The following is a 20465-nucleotide window of genomic DNA, read 5'->3' as shown; positions in this document are numbered from 1 at the left end:
TCAGAATTTTTAAAACATTTAAACTGATTTTATATCAAAATTGCAGGAAAATTAATAAAATAAAATATTATATATTTGTTAATTATAATATATAAAACATTTTGATGAATCTAAAAAAATATATTATGATGTATTCATTATAAGAACTTTTGTAAATAAATCTGATATTATTAAATTAGAACAAAGAAATAATTGAAAAAGTATATTCTGAATTCTAATTAGTTATTCAATTACACATAACAATAAAATTAAATTCTATACACCATTTATTTAGACTATTTTTATATTTTTGTGTATAATTGATGGAATATGTAATTTAAAAGTAATCTATCAAAAACAGAATTGTATTAAAATCCCATTTAATGTAAAAAATTACCAATAGAGTGAAGTGATTAAATAATGGATTGTTTTTATACATTCAGACAATTTTGAAATTGAAATAAAAGAATACATTTACACGCAAAACAGGATATGTATCTTTTTTAAAAACCTATTAATATTAATCAGGGTTGAATATAGTGAAGGAGTTAAGTCTCAAATAAAAACAAATCAAATTTTACTTATGTCCAATTTTTTTACTAATTTACGACCACATACAGCCCATATTGTCTGAAATTATCTTACTGACGTGGGGATTAATGTCTGGCCAGCTCGCAGTCCAGACTTTAACCCAATAGAACATATCTCGGACATTCTTGGGAATCGTTGAAGGGACCATCGTAACCATCTCAATAACTTATTTATTTAAAATTTTTTGTAACCATCATAAATAAAAAAGTAATTTTAAATAAATATACACGTTTATTTAACACGTTTTTAGAAACTATTAATAATAATCAATTATTATTGTGGTGTGGTGCGTTAATTTCTTGGAACATCAAAATAAATCGCACATTTGTTGGTCGTTCGTGTTCAACACCTAAACAAAGGGAGATTGGCAGTATCATGGTATCGAAAGAGTTACTCACGTCGCACAAACTCATCCACAAAACCGCAATACAGCGACAAATCGCCGATAATTCAACGCGAAAACTAAACATCGTGCGATAAAAAATTAATAAACAATACACCCACTCACCTGTCCAGAGCCGATTCCTGCTGACAATGAGCCGCATAAGCGACGGTCAACGATTTGTTGCAGCGTTCAGTTTGCATAGCCGAAACGTAGAAAACGAAATCGTAATCCTGGATGCCCCGTCCAGGTTTCGAACCTTTCGCCTCGCCGCACTCCTGGCCGGTCGCGTTGCAGGTCCTGCAAATGTCCAGATGGTCTTCCGGCACTTCGACCTCGCCGCACATCGTTTTTTCCTTGCACGCGTCTATGCAGTGGGTGTGAGAGTCCTTCACGAATATTTGGCTTTCGTTGCATTTTCTGTAAAAAATATGTTTGTGTAAAATATTATCTTGCGTGTGATAAGAATGAATGGCTTCAAAGAATACAGTATCACATCGTTATTGTGCTTTGCTTTGCAAACTTGATTAAAACAAGTAATAAAGTCTTTATATGAATACATGAAAATTAGACAATTACACTGAAAATTGTGATTTTTATCATAAATATTTGAGGACCCAGGTTAAAATTAATGTAAAAACTTAAAACTTACCATGTAGTTTATAAAAGAACTCAACATTATATAATATATAAGAAATAAAAGGAATGAAAAGTTAGGAATGAAGTTCATGCTGCTGAGAATGAAGAAAAAAGAGGAACTATACATCAACCAGAATATGTAGCTAATTTAAACAGTTGGAAGGCAATAAAAAAATGTAATTACACACATAACAATGAAAAAGATAGATCTTGACAATAGATCTCAAGAAATATCTAACTAAATTGGCAATTAGCATATTTTCTTTTATAGCTTTAATGTAACTAACAAAAAAAAAAATAAATTATTCAAAATAAAATAACATGTTTGACGTATTTGTTCATTTATTATTTAAGTTCAAAATATAGATTTTGTTGATTATTTTAGAATAATAATTCGTTTTTTTATTAATGTAATTTTTTATCTTAAACTTGTTTTCTCCTTAATATAAAAAAGTAAGTAATTATCAGGATAATTATCAAAATTCGAAGGTTGAAGAAGGGTCAAAAGTAAAAATTTTGGACTCAAAAAATAACCTTTTTTCTCTCTAAAACACATAATTACTTAAGATTTAAAAAATATTTATTATTTTAACCAAATTTTGGACATTTTTAGCCAAATTTCTGTACTACGTACACTTCTAATTCAATAAAACTAAACGTTTAAACACAATAAGAAAACAGCTTACACATGTAAATCTTAAAATTATAAAAACATACATTATTTTTTTAACATTTTTTTTTTCTTTTGGTCTTTTTTCAGCCTTTAAAGAGTCCAAATTTTTTACTTTAGAGTTTTATCCACAGTATAATAAGCACAAAATTGTACTGTACTGTGAAAATATCCAATTCGACTGATCCAACTGTGCAATTTCAATGAACAAAAAAAGCACAAAATTGTTGTATTTAGGTAAAAATTAGCCCATAAAAAGCCCAAAATTTCTGTACTATGAATACTTCCGATTCGATTTAATTAAACGTTTAAAATCAATGAGAAATCTCTCAGCACATATAAATCTTAAAATTTGAATAATATCCATTATTTTTTTAAATATATATTTTTTTGTTTTGGGTTATTTTTAACCCAGAAATTTAAACGTTGCTTATAACACATACAGCCATTTAAATCCAATACATTTACACATAATTACTTAAAATTTAAAAAATAAACATTTTTCTTTGAGACTAAAATTTTTACTTTGGAGTTTCAATCTTAGTATTATAATACCAAAATTCCTGTATTGTAAAAATGAGCAATTCGATAGATCCAAATGTATAATTTCAATGAGTCAACAGGTTACACAAAATCGACTATTTGTGGAGCACAAAATTTTTCAATTTAAATTCATTACTTTTACATAAAATTGATTAAAATTTAAGAATAGACATTGAGTCCAAAAATTTTACTTCTGTATCTCTGTATCCAGAGTATAATAAGCCCAAAATTCCTGTTACTGTGAAAACGTCCAATTCGACAGATCCAACTGTGTAATTTCAATGGAGCTTCAATTTGAGTATTATAAGACCAAAATTCCTGTACTGTAAAAATGATCCAACTGTATAATGTATATTCAATGAAGGAACAGGTTACACACAATCTTACTTAAAATTTAAAAAAAAAAAATCGACTATTTGTGGAGCACAAAATTTTTGCATTTGAGTCAAAATTAACCCATAAATTTCTGTACCACGAACACTTTTATTTCAGTAGAATTAAATGTTTAAATACAATAAGAAAACTGCTTGCACATGTGAATCTTAAAATTATAAAAATATCCATTAATATTTTTCAGCCCATAAAGAGCCCTAAATGTGAAAATTTTGTTTGTCACAGAAAACCATTTAAACTTAACTACTTTTACACATAATTACTTAAAATTTAAAAATAGCCCAAAACTGTTACTATGATGTTTTATACAGAGTATATTCAATTTAAATTTTTTTAACGATTTTTTTCCTTTGGGCTTTTTTCAGCCTACAAAGAGCCTGAAATTCCTGTTATATGAACATTTTCGTTCCTGTGGTGTACAATTTTGGGATTCGGTTGAGTTGAAACTCCACATTAAATTTATACAATGCTTTTTAAAAATAATCAAAAAACACTTATTTCTGAGTCTAAAATTCCCATTTAATCACCTCAATATTCAATACTATATAAATATAATTCAATATTTTTGTTTTTTTTTTTAATATTTAAGTTTAGAAATTGGAAATTTCATTAGAAATGAAGTCCGTGATAAAAAATAAGGACAAAGATTAATCAAAGAATGTAGAGGTAGTTTAAACAGTTTGAAGGCAATAAAATAAATGTAATTACACACATAACAAGGATAAATGTGGTTTTTAATAAAAACCAGCACGTAATTTAGAAAACAACTAAATATTAAATATTAAAAGATACAAATAATAAAAAAACTAGAAGGAAGAAGGAAGGAATATACAATACATCGATCTGAACATGTAGAACTAATTTAAAGAGTTAAAAGGTAATAAAATTGATGTAATTACAGACATAATAATGAAAAAGATAGATATTTACAATCGACCACAAGAAATTTCCACTAAAATTGTCAATTAGCATATTCACTTAAATATATTATTTAAAAGGAAATATCCCATTTAACGTATTGTTCTTATATGTATATAAAGAGTGTAGACAGTAGAAAGTACCTTTATTTTAAAACACGTAAATTATAATAACTCGATTTTCCGTAAACTCATTCCCGCTCGTGTGAATTTCCTGCGTGCTGAAGTCAAATAACCGGTAGTTTATATTTAAACTATTTCACATAAAAATTTCAATGTTCTTCCCGATAAAGTTTAATTAAATGAAACTCGCCTATTCCCACGACAATAAAATATCACTTAGAACCTTTTTTATAAGAGAAATTCACTGATAATTACAATTTTTATGCGAATTCACCTTGTTTAAAAGCATATTTCTTTATTCTGACCGCCGTAGATTAGAAAATAACCTTGTTTCTCTATATGGGTTCATGCAGAACATTCGGTTTCAGTTCGAAAGAATTCGAAATGATTTATTTATGTGTTTGGCAGAACAATTAAAATATTTTAGCCGGCGAACGAGCCGAATAAATATTTATATCGACACCCAGGCGACGATTGGAAGAAAAAGAGAAACTATCAATCATTTTAATTGAATTGACAAATAGAACAAACTAAGCGATTAATAACGCAGTGGCGCAATTTAATCGGCAACGAAACACAGAAAATTCAATCAAGTAGCACAACAAAAAAATTAAAATAAGTCCCGCAGGAATATGAATGGATTTGTTCGGAAGTGATGCATAATTCATGCATAAATCAGATTTACGTTGTACATTGAGCCGGAATTTTTTCCGGCATTAATCACGATTGACAAAGTGGAATATCGATCGAGAAGACTCTTTCAAAAAACAGTGGGTGCGGATTAATTTTTTTAACGTCGCTAAGAGGATTCCTGCGTTTTAGTGATACGGTACGGTACGTGGTATTTTTCGAAGGCAAACGTACGCGTGCACTCTTTTTATTTAATCGGCCTTGTTAACTAGGAAAATGAGTTAAAGGTTGCGATTTTTTACCAGAACAAACATCTGTAAGCAAGGACGATGGGGAAAATGAGAATAATAATAAAACACTGTTTGTGTACTGGATAAAAGTGTCTAGACTTTTTGTTAGGCCAACTAAATGTTTCTTTTGTTGGTGCCAGAAAATTTTTTGAATTTTTTGTTGTGCTGACATTAAAAATGCCATCAGATTTGTGTCGCAACTAGTTTTTAAGACACAGCCTAACTGTTCTGAAAAAATCAGTAGTAAAGAAACAAAGATACATGTTGAAATAGCCTTTAATAAATGCCTTGATTAAAATGAACCTTTGGTTCATAGACAAAAAATCTTCCCTCCACCCTTGTATCTTGAACTGGGGCTTATAAAGCAACTTGTAAAGGCTTTAAATAAAGATGAACTTTGTTTTAATTACTTTTCAAAGCTTAATAAAAAAAATAAGCAGCTTATCAAAGATCTCCAATTTATCATCAATAAACGAGATTTAATTTAATATTTGGTATTCCTTTGTTAGAACAAAATTTCTTGTAAATTATAAGGCAGATAATTAGGAAGTTTGTGGAAACTATGCTTTCAAACTTTAATGTTCTAATTAGGAAATGTTTCAACAATTATTCATTTTGTATTTGAATCAAATTACAGTAAAACAGTAAAACTAAATTTGTGTCTTGCACGATACAATTATTACTTTAACAATGACCAGTAGGGGCAAATTAAGCAAAAATATTCCAGTAATTTAATTTCATGATTTCTTAAACTTGTCATACTTATTTTGAATTTTATTGACTCTGAGATACTAAAAATAAAACAGTAAAACTACATTTGTGTCTAGCACGATACAATTATTACTTTAACAATGACCAGTAGGGGCAGTTTAAGAAAAAATGTTCCAGTAACTTAGCTTCATGATTCCTTAAACTTGTAATACTTATTTTGAATTTTATTAACACTGAGATACTCAAAATAAAACAGTAAAATTACATTTGTGTCTTGCACGATACAATTATTACTTTAACAATGACCAGTAGGGGCAGATTAAGAAAAAATATTCCAGTAACTTAGCTTCATGATTTCTTAAACTTGTCATACTTATTTTGAATTTTATTAACACTGAGATACTCAAAATAAAACAGTAAAATCAAATTTGTGTCTTAGACGATACAATTATAACTTTAACAATGACCAGTGTGCAGATTAAGAAAAAACATTCCAGTAACTTAACTTCATGATTTCTTAAACTTGTCATACTTATTTTGAATTTTATTAACACTGAGATACTCAAAATAAAACAGTAAAATTAAATTTGTGTCTTACACGATACAGTTATCACTTTAACAATGACCAGTAGGCAGATTAAGAAAAAACATTCCAGTAACTTAATTTCATGATTTCTTAAATTTGTCATACTTATTTTGAATTTTATTAACTCTGAGATACCAAAAATAAAACAGTAAAACTACATTTGTGTCTTGCACGATACAATTATTACTTTAACAATGACCAGTAGGGGCAGATTAAGAAAAAATATTCCAGTAACTTAGCTTTATGATTTCTTAAACTTATCATACTTATTTTGAATTTTATTAACTCTGAGATACTAAAAATAAAATAATAAAATTAAATTTGGGTCTTGCACGATACAATTATTACTTTAACAATGACCAGTAGAGGCAGATTAAGAAAAAATATTCCAGTAACTTAGCTTCATGATTTCTTAAACTTGTTATACTTATTTTGAATTTTATTAACACTGAGATACTCAAAATAAAACAGAAAAATTAAATTTGTGTCTTACACAATACAACTATCACTTTAACAATGACCAGTGGACAGATTAAGAAAAAACATTCCAGTATCTTAACTTCATTATTTCTTAAACATGTCATACTTATTTTGAATTTTATTAACTCTGAGATACTAAAAATAAAACAGTAATACTAATTTTGTGTCTTGCACCATACAATTTTTATTTTAACAATGACCAGTAGGGGCATATTAAGAACAAAATGTTTTAGTAACTTAGCTTCATGATTTCTTAAACTTGTCATACTTATTTTGAATTTTATTAACACTGAGATACTCAAAATAAAACAGTAAAATTAAATTTGTGTCTTACACGATACAATTATCACTTTAACAAAGACCAGTGGGCAGATTAAGAAAAAACATTCCAGTAACTTAGCTTCATGATTTCTTAAACTTGTCATACTTATTTTGAATTTTATTAACACTGAGATACTCAAAATAAAACAGTAAAATCAAATTTGTGTCTTAGACGATACAATTATAACTTTAACAATGACCAGTGTGCAGATTAAGAAAAAACATTCCAGTAACTTAACTTCATGATTTCTTAAACTTGTCATACTTATTTTGAATTTTATTAACTCTGAGATACTAAAAATAAAACAGTAAAACTAAATTTGTGTCTTGCACGATACAATTTTTACTTTAACAATGACCAGTAGGGACAGATTAAGAAAAAACATTCCAGTAACTTCACTTCATGATTTCTTAAACTTGTAGTACTTGTTTTGAATTTGTTTAATATAGAATATTGAAATATTTAATCACTGGATAAATTTTAAATTGAATTATTTTATGACTACATGATGACCGACTAACGTTAAAAGTCTTCAGCGGGTCTGCCATAGGCAGAAGACTGAACACCATTGTAAAAACTAATGTATCAACATAAAAATCCCCAAATATTACCCAGATATAACAGAGAAATCATCGGCAACAAATTATAATAGTTGTTGACCTGTGTTAAACATAAATAGAAAATGTTTCGTACGTACCTCGTACAACTAATTGTGTGTTTAATGCACCTTATTGGGTCCGAGAAAGCATGGTACTGTGTCGTAATAATCGGTCTCAAATTTTAAGTGACACGCATCTTTTACAGGCTTTCTAACGATTTCTTGATATCAAAGATTATCAATCTTCGAAAAAATCAGTTTTCACCAATCGCATTGCAACCAAAGTTTTATTACATATTTATTTAAATTAAGCAAGTTTACGTAATATTTTACAAGCGTATAATATTCATATAAACGTTCCTCACCTTTTGACCCACACGTCTTACCTTTACTTTCACTATCAAGTTTAATAGACGATTCGGAAGTACCTATTTATCTATTACACGGATAAAACCGAACACAAGAGAATTCCACGAGGCTGTCCGATATAAAAAATTTACTTAATATAATTTATTATTGTCATGACGTTCACTTTTATCGCACCATCGTTTGATGGTTTCGTAGTTTGTTGGACAATGGTACAGACACAGCTATAAAGGTACGTGTTGTTCTCTTTGGAAATAAGGTAATTACAATTCAAGAATGCACCTTTGAGAACAATTATTATACTTCTTCAAATGCAGTCCCATAAATGAATTCATTACAGTGGAACAATGAACAGTAAATGGTTTGGGCATTGCACTCTTCTCATCAGTTGCCCAATGGAAGAATTACTTTTATTGGTACTGGTTCTAATTTAGATTACTAATAAAGACACATTTAAATTACTGCTAGGCTGAAATTAAAATAATCAATTTTGTTTCAAAGGTAAACCTGTTATTCACTAACTAAGAAATGTATTAGTCTTGTTTATAAATTAATGTTAAGATCAATTACCAGTAAGTGTTTATAAAATAAATATAGACAAAGCATTTAAAGTATGTAATTACTAAAAGCAGAATTTATGGTCAAACTATGAACAGTTGCACTCCTCATCAATTATCCAATAAAAGAACTACTTTTATTGGTACTAGTTACAAGTTTGAAGAATTTATAACTAATAAAACCATATTTAAATTATTAATACTTATTTATACAGTAAATATTGACAAAATATTTCAATATTTATTGTAAATTGTTTGAGCATGGCACCCTTGTCATCAATTGCTCAATGAAACAATTGCCTTTACTGATACTGGTTCCAAGTTGGGAGCATTTATGACTAATAAGGACATATTTAAATTATTAATACATATATGTAAAATAAATATTGGCAAGATATTTCAAATATTTAATAAATTAAAATTAGCATTTGTGACAAAAATGGTTTGGGCACTGCATTCTTCTCATCAACTGCTCAATGAAAGCCTTTATTGGTTCTAGTACCAAGTTGAAGGAAGTATTTATGTCTAAGGACACATTTAAATTATTGATTAATAGCTAGTAAATATTGAGTAGTTATCTCAAATATTTAATGAATTATTATAAAAATATGTGGGGCAAATAATTTGTTTGGGCATTGCACTCTTCTCTTCAATTGCACAATGAAGGAACTACTTTTATTGAGACTTAAGCTAAGCATTTATGACTAATAAAGACAGATTTAAATTATTACTGAGCTGAATTTGAAATAATCAATATTAATGTATAAGTGAACCTGTAATTTATGAATATTGTTTATAGAATTAATGTTACTAATAAGTTTTTCAAAGAACTGAAGCTAAAAGTATTTAATAAATTTTAGTTTTACGAAGATTTTTCAGTTTGCTTCTTACTTAAGGAGGAAACAAATCTTGAACTGTGATAGTATCTTTCAGAAAACATCTGACTTTAAGTAAAAGTAGGGAATATACAACAAAAAATACAGATATTTCAAATATTTAATAAATAAAGAACAGTATTTGTGCTGAAACATAATTTGGACATTGGATTCATTTCATCAACTCCCAATGGAAGACTTGCCTTTATTGTTTCCAGTTTTCTATGTTGAAGAAAGAATATAATCTAATATCGACACATTTAAATTATTTATTAATACGTAGTTATGAAACAAATATTGAGTAAATATCTCAAATATTTAATGAATTATTATAAAAATAAGTGAAGCAAACAATTTGTTTGGGTATTGCACTCTTCTCTTCAATTGCACAATGAAGGAACTACTTTTATTGAGACTTAAGCTAAGCATTTATGACTAATAAAGACACATTTAAATTATTACAGAGCTGAAATTGGAATAATCAATATTGAGGCATAGGTGAACCTGTAACCTATTAACTAAAAATGTATAATATATTGCCTTAAGGAAGCCTTTATAGTACTGCTTCCAAGTTTGAAGCATTTATGTCTACTAAGGTCATATTTAAATTAATATAAATATGTAATTAACTAAAATGATTTGGCCACTGAATCCCACTCATCAAGGACCCAATGGAAGAATTGCCTTTATTGGTTCAAGCTTCAAGTTGGAGGAAGATTTACGTAAAATAAAGACACATTTAAATCATTAATACATAGTTATAAAATAAACATTAGAGTACATATTTCAAATACATAATAAATTATAATAAACTGTATTTATGTGGAACAAACAATTTGATGGGCATTGCACTCTTCTCGACAATTACACAATGAAGGAACTACTTTTATTGATATTGGTTCTAGGCATTTATGACTAATAAAGATACATTTAAATTATTTCTAAACTGAAATTAAAATTATAGGTGCATAGGTAAAACCTTCAATTCATGTACCAATATATTAATATTGTTACAAATTGTTTAATTATTAAAACGTATTTTATAAAACAAATATTTATAAAATGTTTTAAATATTCAATAAATTAAAAGCAACATTTAATTAATTCATAAAAGCCGTTTAAATCGTGCAATTTATTTTGACTGCAATAAATATCCAATCAAACGAATAACAAACTTTAATTATTGAAAAGCAAAGCAAACTTTGCCATTATTTGTTTTATCGTCAACAAAAATCATTCTATGAGAACCAATTGTGTTACACATCAAAACTTGTCAGTTTTTCTCATAAAATTTTTGTCGAAATCACCTCGAAATAATTACGGTTAATTTGCCAATTATGTGCCGCTGAAATTCGTTTACGAAATTTTCAAGCAGTTACGATAAATTTAAATGGCCCACATCAGTGTAACAATCTCACTTGGCATCTTTATGGATCTATTACAACCACTTAACGACCCAAAAAATGCTACATCATATTGCTGTAAATGCTACATCTTAGTGCCATAAATGCTACATCAAACATGTTTTCTAGTAGTTTTTTATTGGGCCTTTTTTTTGGGCAATAAATTTTGGTAATTGCCAAAATTTCCCCCCTTAGAATTTGAGGAATTTGGTTAAGGTGACACCTGAATTTGGAGTTTTTGGGTCACAGTCGTGGATTAATTAATAAAAGGTGCCAAAATAGAAAGAGACCTTTAATCGCTCATATGTAGAGCAACTTTAGAAATTTTTATTTGCTTTAATATACGTTTAAATATCCAACTTCTTCGTAGAGTTTATTCAAACTTGTATAAAAAATATGTCAATGAAGATATACGTATATAAATGGAGGTACAAAATGTTTACACACTTAATTACAAAATTAATTTAAATTAAAAAGAATTGTTCTTTTAATAAAATGTTAATTTGTTGCTCTACATATGTACGAGAGTGTAATGACAATAAAATTTAGTCGATGTTAATTTAATGATCGTTTCGTGAAGACAAACAATAAACTTCCACAATTGAAGGAAACATTTACATTCCTGGAATTGTCTAAGGAAATTATCCTAAAAGGAAAATTTAATACCAGAATTATGTTGCAAGTTAAGAGCAATTTTAATTAAGTAAAATGTCATAAAAAAACACATTTTTCCAACAAATCTTCTTGTTCGTGGTCGTACAGATGAAAAATAAAATTGATTAAGGAACTCACCTTGTTAAGCGTATAACATTCTCCACTCTTCTGACAAACAGGGCCTTTTCCCAAAAACTAACCGCCTGCGGCAATATTGTATCCTGTAAACGAAAATTACATCATTTAAGGCATCGTTTACGGAACTTTTCAATTTCCCCAGCATTAAAACTTTACCGATTAACAACCGTTCAATTTGAATGCAATCAAACTTGGCAACATCTAAGATCTCTCTCCGATGCACTCCCAATTCACCGGATTTAATTTCTTTAACAGCACCAATAACAAATGGCGATTGTGCAACGCGAAAAGCTACTGGACCTTGTTACGTCCAAACAACAAATTGCATCCAACAGTTTCGCATTTAAATTTATTAAATCTAAATTACAAAACGCCGTCATGTAACACTGTGTTAACTATGTAACATGCGGTGGGTGCGAATGAACAAATGGTTTTTCTTTGGTTCAATTTAAAGTCGATTTCGAGTGTTACGAAATCGTGCTCATCAGTGAAAGGGAGATGGGAGATTATCAAAACTAATTGATCATGATCACGGACGTTATCACGTAACACTGTTTATAATATTTACCGTACGATAAGATATCACCACAAACAAACTTTGGATTTGTACTTCCTCAAAATAAAAATTTAGATAATGCCAACAATATGTTTACTTACGTTTATTAATTGAAATCTCTCATGGTCCAATCTGGAAATAAAATAAGACACATTATTTTTGGTCACACGTTATTATATAATTTATCTATATTAGGTTTAAAATACTTCATCGTTGTATAATTGTACTTATTTGATTTGAGAATAGTATTAGGATGGTACCACTTATACTATCTAGATCTTTGTTGACAATCGGTCGAATAAAGTGGGTCAACTATGGAGATACCTTCTCAAAGGATTGAAGTACTTAATTAATTTTATTTTCCAACTTCTTACTCAAAGAGAAGAGTGATAACTTTTAGAAAATACCTAACTTCAGAAAAATGTAGGAAATATACAACAAACTACATAAATATTTATTTAATAAATTATAGTGGAAAATGGACAGACACTAAATGATTTGAGCAATGCACATTTCTCATCAATTGCCCAATGAAAAGAATTGTCTTTTGGTACTGGTTCCAAACTTGAAGCATTTTGGATTGATAAGGATACATTTAAATTATTAATACGTATTTATAAAATAATATTTTAAGTATTTAATTTATTAAAAATAGTATTATAATGAAAAAATGGACAGAGAGTAAATGATTTAGGCACTGCACTCTTCTCTTCAATTGTCCAATGGAAAGAATAGCCTTTATTAGTATTGGTTCCAAATTGGAGACATGTTTGACTGATAAAGACACTTTTAAATTATTAATACGTATTTATAAAATAGATATTGACAATATTTCAAATATTTAATATATTAAAAACAATATTCATGATGGAAAAATATACAGACAATAAATGATTTGGGCAATGCACTCTTCTCATCCCTTACCCAATGGAAAGAATTGTCTTTATTGATATTGGTTCCAAGTTGGAAGCATTTTTGACTGATAAGGACACATTTAAATTATTGATACATATTTATAAAATAGATATTGACAATATTTCAAATATTTAATATATTAAACACAGTATTTATTATGGAAAAATATACAAACAGTAAATGATTTGGGCACTGTATTCTTCTCATCCATTACCTAATGGAAAGAATTGACTTTATTGGTATTGGTTTCAAATTGAAAGCATTTTTGACTGATAAGGACATATTTAAATTATTGATACGTATTTATAAAATAGATATTGACAATATTTCAAATATTTAATATATTAAAAACAGTATTTATGATGGAAAAATATACAGACAGTAAATGATTTGGGCACTGCACTCTTCTCATCCATTACCCAATGGAAAGAAATGTTTTTAATGGTACTGGTTCCAAGCTGGAGGCATTTTTGACTGATAAGGACACATTTAAATTAGTAATACGTATTTATAAAATAGATATTGATAATATTTCAAATATTTAATATATTAAAAACAGTATTTATTATGGAAAAATGGACAGAGAGTAAATAATTTGGGCACTGCACTCCTAACTTACATTACCCAATAGAAAGAATTGAGTTTATTGGTATTGGTTCCAAATTGGAAACATATACGACTGATAAGGACACTTTTAAAATATTAATACGTATTTATAAAATAGATATTGATAATATTTCAAATATTTAATATATTAAAAACAGTATTTATGGTGGAAAAATATACAGACAGTAAATGATTTGAGCACTGCACTCTTCTCATCCATTACCCAATAGAAAGAATTGTCTTTCTTGGTACTGGTTCCAAGCTGGAGGCACTTTTGAGTGATAAGGACAAATTTAAATTAGTAATACGTATTTATAAAATAAATATTGATAATATTTCAAATATTTAATATATTAAACACAGTATTTATTGTGGAAAAATGGACAGACAGTAAATGATTTGGGCACTGCACTCTTCTCATCCATTACCCAATGGAAAGAATTGACTTTATTGGTATTGGTTCCAAATTGAAAGCATTTTTGACTGATAAGGACATATTCAAATTATTGATACGTATTTGTAAAATAGATATTGACAATATTTCAAATATTTAATAAATTAAACACAGTATTTATTGTGGAAAAATGGACAGACAGTAAATGATTTGGGCACTGCACTCTTCTCATCCATTACCCAATGGAAAAAATTGTCTTTATTGGTACTGGTTCCAAGCCTGAGGCATTTTTAACTGATAAGGACACATTTAAATTAGTAATACGTATTTATAAAATAAATATTGATAATATTTCAAATATTTAATACATTAAAAACAGTATTTATTATGGAAAAATGGACAGAGTAAATAATTTGGGCACTGCACTCCTAACTTACATTACCCAATAGAAAGAATTGAGTTTATTGGTATTGGTTCCAAATTGGAAACATATACGACTGATAAGCACACTTTTAAATTATTAATACGTATTTATAAAATAAGTATTGATAATATTTCAAATATTTAATATATTAAACACAGTATTTATTGTGGAAAAATGGACAGACAGTAAATGATTTGGGCACTGTACTCTTCTCATCCATTACCCAATGGAAAGAATTGACTTTATTGGTATTGGTTCCAAATTGAAAGCATTTTTGACTGATAAGGACATATTTAAATTATTGATACGTACTTATATAATAGATACTGACAATATTTCATATATTTAATATATTAAAAACAGTATTTATGGTGGAAAAATATACAGAGAGTAAATGATTTGGGTACTGCACTCTTCTCATCCATTAGCCAATAGAAAGAATTGTCTTTCTTGGTACTGGTTCCAAGCTGGAGGCACTTTTGAGTGATAAGGACATATTTAAATTAGTAATACATATTTATAAAATAAATAATGATAATATTTCAAATAGAATTGTCTTTATTGGTACTGGTTCCGAATGGAAACATTTTTGACTGATAAGAACATTTAAATTAATACGTATTTATTTTATTTCATATATTTAGTAAATTAAAAACAATATTTGTGGTAGAAAAATGAACAAACTTAATAATTTGGGTTTCGGACTTCCCTCATCAATTGTTCAATGAAAGTATTAGTACTGGTTGCCAACCAGAACCATTTTTGAGTGATAAGGACACATTTAAATTATTAATACGTTTAATAAATTAAAAGCAGAAATAATGACAGAAAATTGTCCAACATCTGAATTTAGAAAAATGTAAGAAAATACAAATATTTTATTGTATTTGTTGTATTTTATTGGTTAATAACATAAAAATTAATAAAAACATACCTGTACACACTATGATCATACCACAGAAGAATTCTAAGGGGTTGATTAACGCTTCGTTTTTTCATTACATGTTCTGGTTCTATGTGAGTGTGCAGAACCTGTAATAAAACAAATATTTTCACTGCTAATATACAAAACATAAAATAACTGCAAGTTGCAATAGACTGTTGATGTAAATTGAATGTCTCGAAACTACATTAAATAACTTTTAAAATAGTCGCTTTTACAAAAACTTTCCGGCTGAATTCATAATCAAAATTCATAAAATATAAACTTTCCTGATTATTTCCGTACAAATTGAATGTTTGCCTCGTTGCAACACGAAATTAATGCGGTCCATCATCTCCATACCGTCCAATAAACATGGTAATGAAAAATTGCTTTCACCACTTGAGATTCCGTTTGTCTGGAATTTCAGCCTCTCTCGTACAGTTAACAAATTAAATTAGCCGAAGTAGATGAAGTCTACACCAACAACGCCGATAAATCTTGCTAGTTGCCGTCAAATTCGAGATCTACCACTTTAACCAGTTTAAATTGAATTGATCCTCGTAAAGAGGACAAAGGAGCCATTAAAGTTAATCCGATTATTGTTAAATACGCAACTTCATTTGTAATAAAAGTTTAATTTGAAGGTTTGGCTAATTAAGAGGTTTTCCAACCTGTCCGACAAAATTTACTACTAGAAGTTAGCTAATAAATAAATGGTAAGACGGGGCATAATTGTGTTATGTAAGGAGTTAATTAAACTTAATTCATTGCAAATTATGGTCATGTACATAGGATAAGTGCGAATACTTTCAAATGATACAATAGTAGCGTTGTAATGCGTCAGAATTGAGGAATATGACGATCACAGTGAAAGCGACCACATCAAAGGTATCAATCAGAACATCAGGGAGTAATTTGTGTAATTCATTCGGATAATTACAATCTTAAAGGCATGATAATTTAATTATGACATGTTGAACTTGGGAATTAGACTTAACCAACCGTACCATGTCATTTGTGGCAGTTTGGAATCTTGTTAGCAGGTGATTTTTTGATTCAAGGACGTCCAATATTTCATCTACTAGAAACCACCAGCCCATTCAAAGATCACGTGTTTCTTGACGTTACAATTCTTTGAAAACCCACAACAAAACTGTAAAGATGCAACAGCCAAAACCAACAAATAGTGAAAGCCCAAGATTATCAATCAATTAGTTGGAATTCTTAATTTGTTAAATCCACCTTCAATGACTAAGCAATGCGTGACTTCAATTACTTACATTTACCATTTTTTGTCGGCTCAATGTTAATAATCATCGGCATTCATATAACCCATTTACTTCCTTTACGGTGGATTTTGTTTAAATAAAAGAAACCCAACAATTAACATGCACGAACGCATAAATTATAACGTGAACAAGTTAAATAGAAAACCAGCCATGTGTAATTTAGGCGTTGAACATGTGTTATGTCGAAAACGAGTTACAATAAAAACGAATCTTACGACTGGCACATAAAAGAAGACAAAAGCTCCCTTTTAAAATAAAAAGGTTTAATACATGACGAACTTAACAGTTGACTGGCTTTAATTTTTACGCTCTACAAGTTGGAAATTATTTTTAAGTATTACGTCTAAGCTGGCGTTTCAATTTATGATTGAATAAAAGTGTCAGCCGGAGGAATTTTATAAGGCAAGTTGTCGAGCTTTCGATTTAAACGTTTTTCGAAAAAGATTTATCGGCGGATTTAAAGGCGTGATGAAGGACCTAATCAAATTTGATAAGTCTTTCATAATTAATAAAGACAAAAAGGAAGTGGCTTTATCAGGAGAAAATTGGTAAAAGTGGAAGAAATTGAGATAACAAAGGACCAATGGTTTTAACGAGATTTAACAAGGCATCAAACGATTTTAATCAGTGGTTAATTGGATGTGATGACACATCTATTTAAAAGGTACCTGAGGCCACAAAACGTTTTTCAGTCACCAGAGGAAGAAATGAATTGCTATCACTTACTTAAAATATCCACTAATCAATAAGTGGATTTATACATATTTAAGTATTACAATTTCCTAGGCAATTAGAGGGTAATTTCTGACTGATAAGGACACATTAAATTATTAATGCGTACTCATAAAATAAATATTGATAATACTTCAAATATTTAATATATTAAAAATAGCATTTATAGTGGAAAAATGAACAAACAGTAAATGTATTTATAAAATAAATATTAATATTTTAAATATTTAATATATTAAAAACAGCATTTATAGTGAAAAATATACAGACAGTAAATGATTTGAGCACTGCACTCTTCTCATCCATTATCCAATGGAAAGAATTGTCTTTATTGGTACTGGTTCCACACTGGAGGCATTTTTGACTGATAAGAACAAATTATTAAATTATTGATACGTATTTATAAAATAAATATTGACAATATTTTAAATATTTAATATATTAAAAACAGTATTTATAGTGGAAAAATAGTCAGACAGTAAATGATTGGGCACTGCACTCTTCTCATCCATCACCCAATGGAAAGAATTGACTTTATTGGTACTGGTTCCAAGCTGGAGACATTTTTAACTGATAAGGACACATTTAAATTATTGATACGTATTTATAAAATAAATATTGATAATATTTTAAATATATAATATATTAAAAACAGTATTTATGGTGGAAAAATATACAGACAGTAAATGATTTGGGTATTGCAATCTTCTCATCCATTAACCAATGGAATGAATTGACTTTATTGGTATTGGTTCCAAATTGGAAGCATTTTTGACTGATAAGAACACATTTAAATTATTGATACGTATTTATAAAATAGATATTGACAATATTTCAAATATTTAATATATTAAAAACAGTATTTATGGTGGAAAAATATACAGAGAGTAAATGATTTAGGCACTGCACTCTTCTCATCCATTACCCAATGGAATGAATTGACTTTATTGGTATTGGTTCCAAATTGGAAGCATTTTTGACTGATAAGAACAGATTTAAATTATTGATACGTATTTATAAAATAGATATTGACAATATTTCAAATATTTAATATATTAAAAACAGTATTTATGGTGGAAAAATATACAGACAGTAAATGATTTAGGCGCTGCACTCTTCTCATCCATTACCCAATGGAAAGATTTGACATTATTGGTATTGGTTCCAAATTGGAAACATTTTTGAATGATAAGGACACATTTAAATTATTGATACATATTTATAAAAGAGATATTGACAATATTTCAAATATTTAATATATTAAAAACAGTATTTATAGTGAAAAATATACAGACAGTAAATGATTTGAGCACTGCACTCTTCTCATCCATTACCCAATGGAAAGAGTTGTCTTTGTTGGTACTGGTTCCACACTGGAGGCATTTTTGACTAATAAGAACAAATTATTAAATTATTGATACATATTTATAAAATAAATATTGACAATATTTTAAATATTTAATATATTAAAAACAGTATTTATAGTGGAAAAATAGTCAGACAGTAAATGATTTGGGCACTGCACTCTTCTCATCCATCACCAAATGGAAAGAATCGACTTTATTGGTACTGGTTCCAAGCTGGAGACATTTTTAACTGATAAGGACACATTTAAATTATTGATACGTATTTATAAAATAAATATTGATAATATTTTAAATATATAATATATTAAAAACAGTATTTATGGTGGAAAAATATACAGACAGTAAATGATTTGGGTACTGCAATCTTCTCATCCATTAACCAATGGAAAGAATTGACTTTATTGGTATTGGTTCCAAATTGGAAGCATTTTTGACTGATAAGAACACATTTAAATTATTGATACGTATTTATAAAATAGATATTGACAATATTTCAAATATTTAATATATTAAAAACAGTATTTATGGTGGAAAAATATACAGAGAGTAAATGATTTAGGCACTGTACTCTTCTCATCCTTTACCCAATGGAAAGAATTGACTTTATTGGTATTGGTTCCAAGCTGGAGGCATTTTTGACTGATAAGGACATTTAAATTATTGACACGTATTTATAAAATAAATATTGACAATATTTTAAATATTTAATATATTAAAAACAGTATTTATAGTGGAAAAATAGTCAGACAGTAAATGATTTGGGTACTGCAATCTTCTCATCCATTAACCAATGGAAAGAATTGACTTTATTGGTATTGGTTCCAAATTGGAAGCATTTTTGACTGATAAGAACACATTTAAATTATTGATACGTATTTATAAAATAGATATTGACAATATTTCAAATATTTAATATATTAAAAACAGTATTTATGGTGGAAAAATATACAGAGAGTAAATGATTTAGGCACTGCACTCTTCTCATACATTACCCAATAGAAAGAATTGAGTTTATTGGTATTGGTTCCAAATTGGAAGCATTTTTGACTGATAAGAACACATTTAAATTATTGATACGTATTTATAAAATAGATATTGACAATATTTCAAATATTTAATATATTAAAAACAGTATTTATGGTGGAAAAATATACAGAGAGTAAATGATTTAGGCACTGCACTCTTCTCATACATTACCCAATAGAAAGAATTGAGTTTATTGGTATTGGTTCCAAATTGGAAGCATTTTTGACTGATAAGAACACATTTAAATTATTGATACGTATTTATAAAATAGATATTAATAGATATTTCAAATATTTAATATATTAAAAACAGTATTTATCCATTGCCCAATGGAAAGAATTGTCTTTATTGGTACTGATTCCAAACTGGAAGCATTTTTAATTG

The 20465-nt window shown here is 28.2% G+C and overlaps 1 protein-coding gene across 1 annotated transcript in view; it reads right to left on the bottom strand.

Annotated features, from left to right (window-relative positions):
- The window catches only part of LOC109608342 (leishmanolysin-like peptidase), a 65721-nt gene that overhangs the window by 18199 nt on the left and 27057 nt on the right, over nt 1–20465 (bottom strand). Inside the window, exons 2-5 of the mRNA XM_049964864.1 lie at nt 15677–15774; nt 12505–12535; nt 11848–11930; nt 1079–1372 (exon numbers count right to left, since the gene is read on the bottom strand). Of these exons, the coding sequence (XP_049820821.1) occupies nt 1079–1372; nt 11848–11930; nt 12505–12535; nt 15677–15774 (506 nt within the window). The remainder of the gene's footprint in view (nt 1–1078; nt 1373–11847; nt 11931–12504; nt 12536–15676; nt 15775–20465) is intronic.

Source organism: Aethina tumida, chromosome 1 (assembly GCF_024364675.1).
Source record: "Aethina tumida isolate Nest 87 chromosome 1, icAetTumi1.1, whole genome shotgun sequence".
Taxonomy (NCBI): domain Eukaryota; kingdom Metazoa; phylum Arthropoda; class Insecta; order Coleoptera; family Nitidulidae; genus Aethina; species Aethina tumida.
The sequence above is the reverse complement of the archived record's forward strand: the minus strand, read 5'-3'. Positions and strand labels throughout refer to the sequence as shown.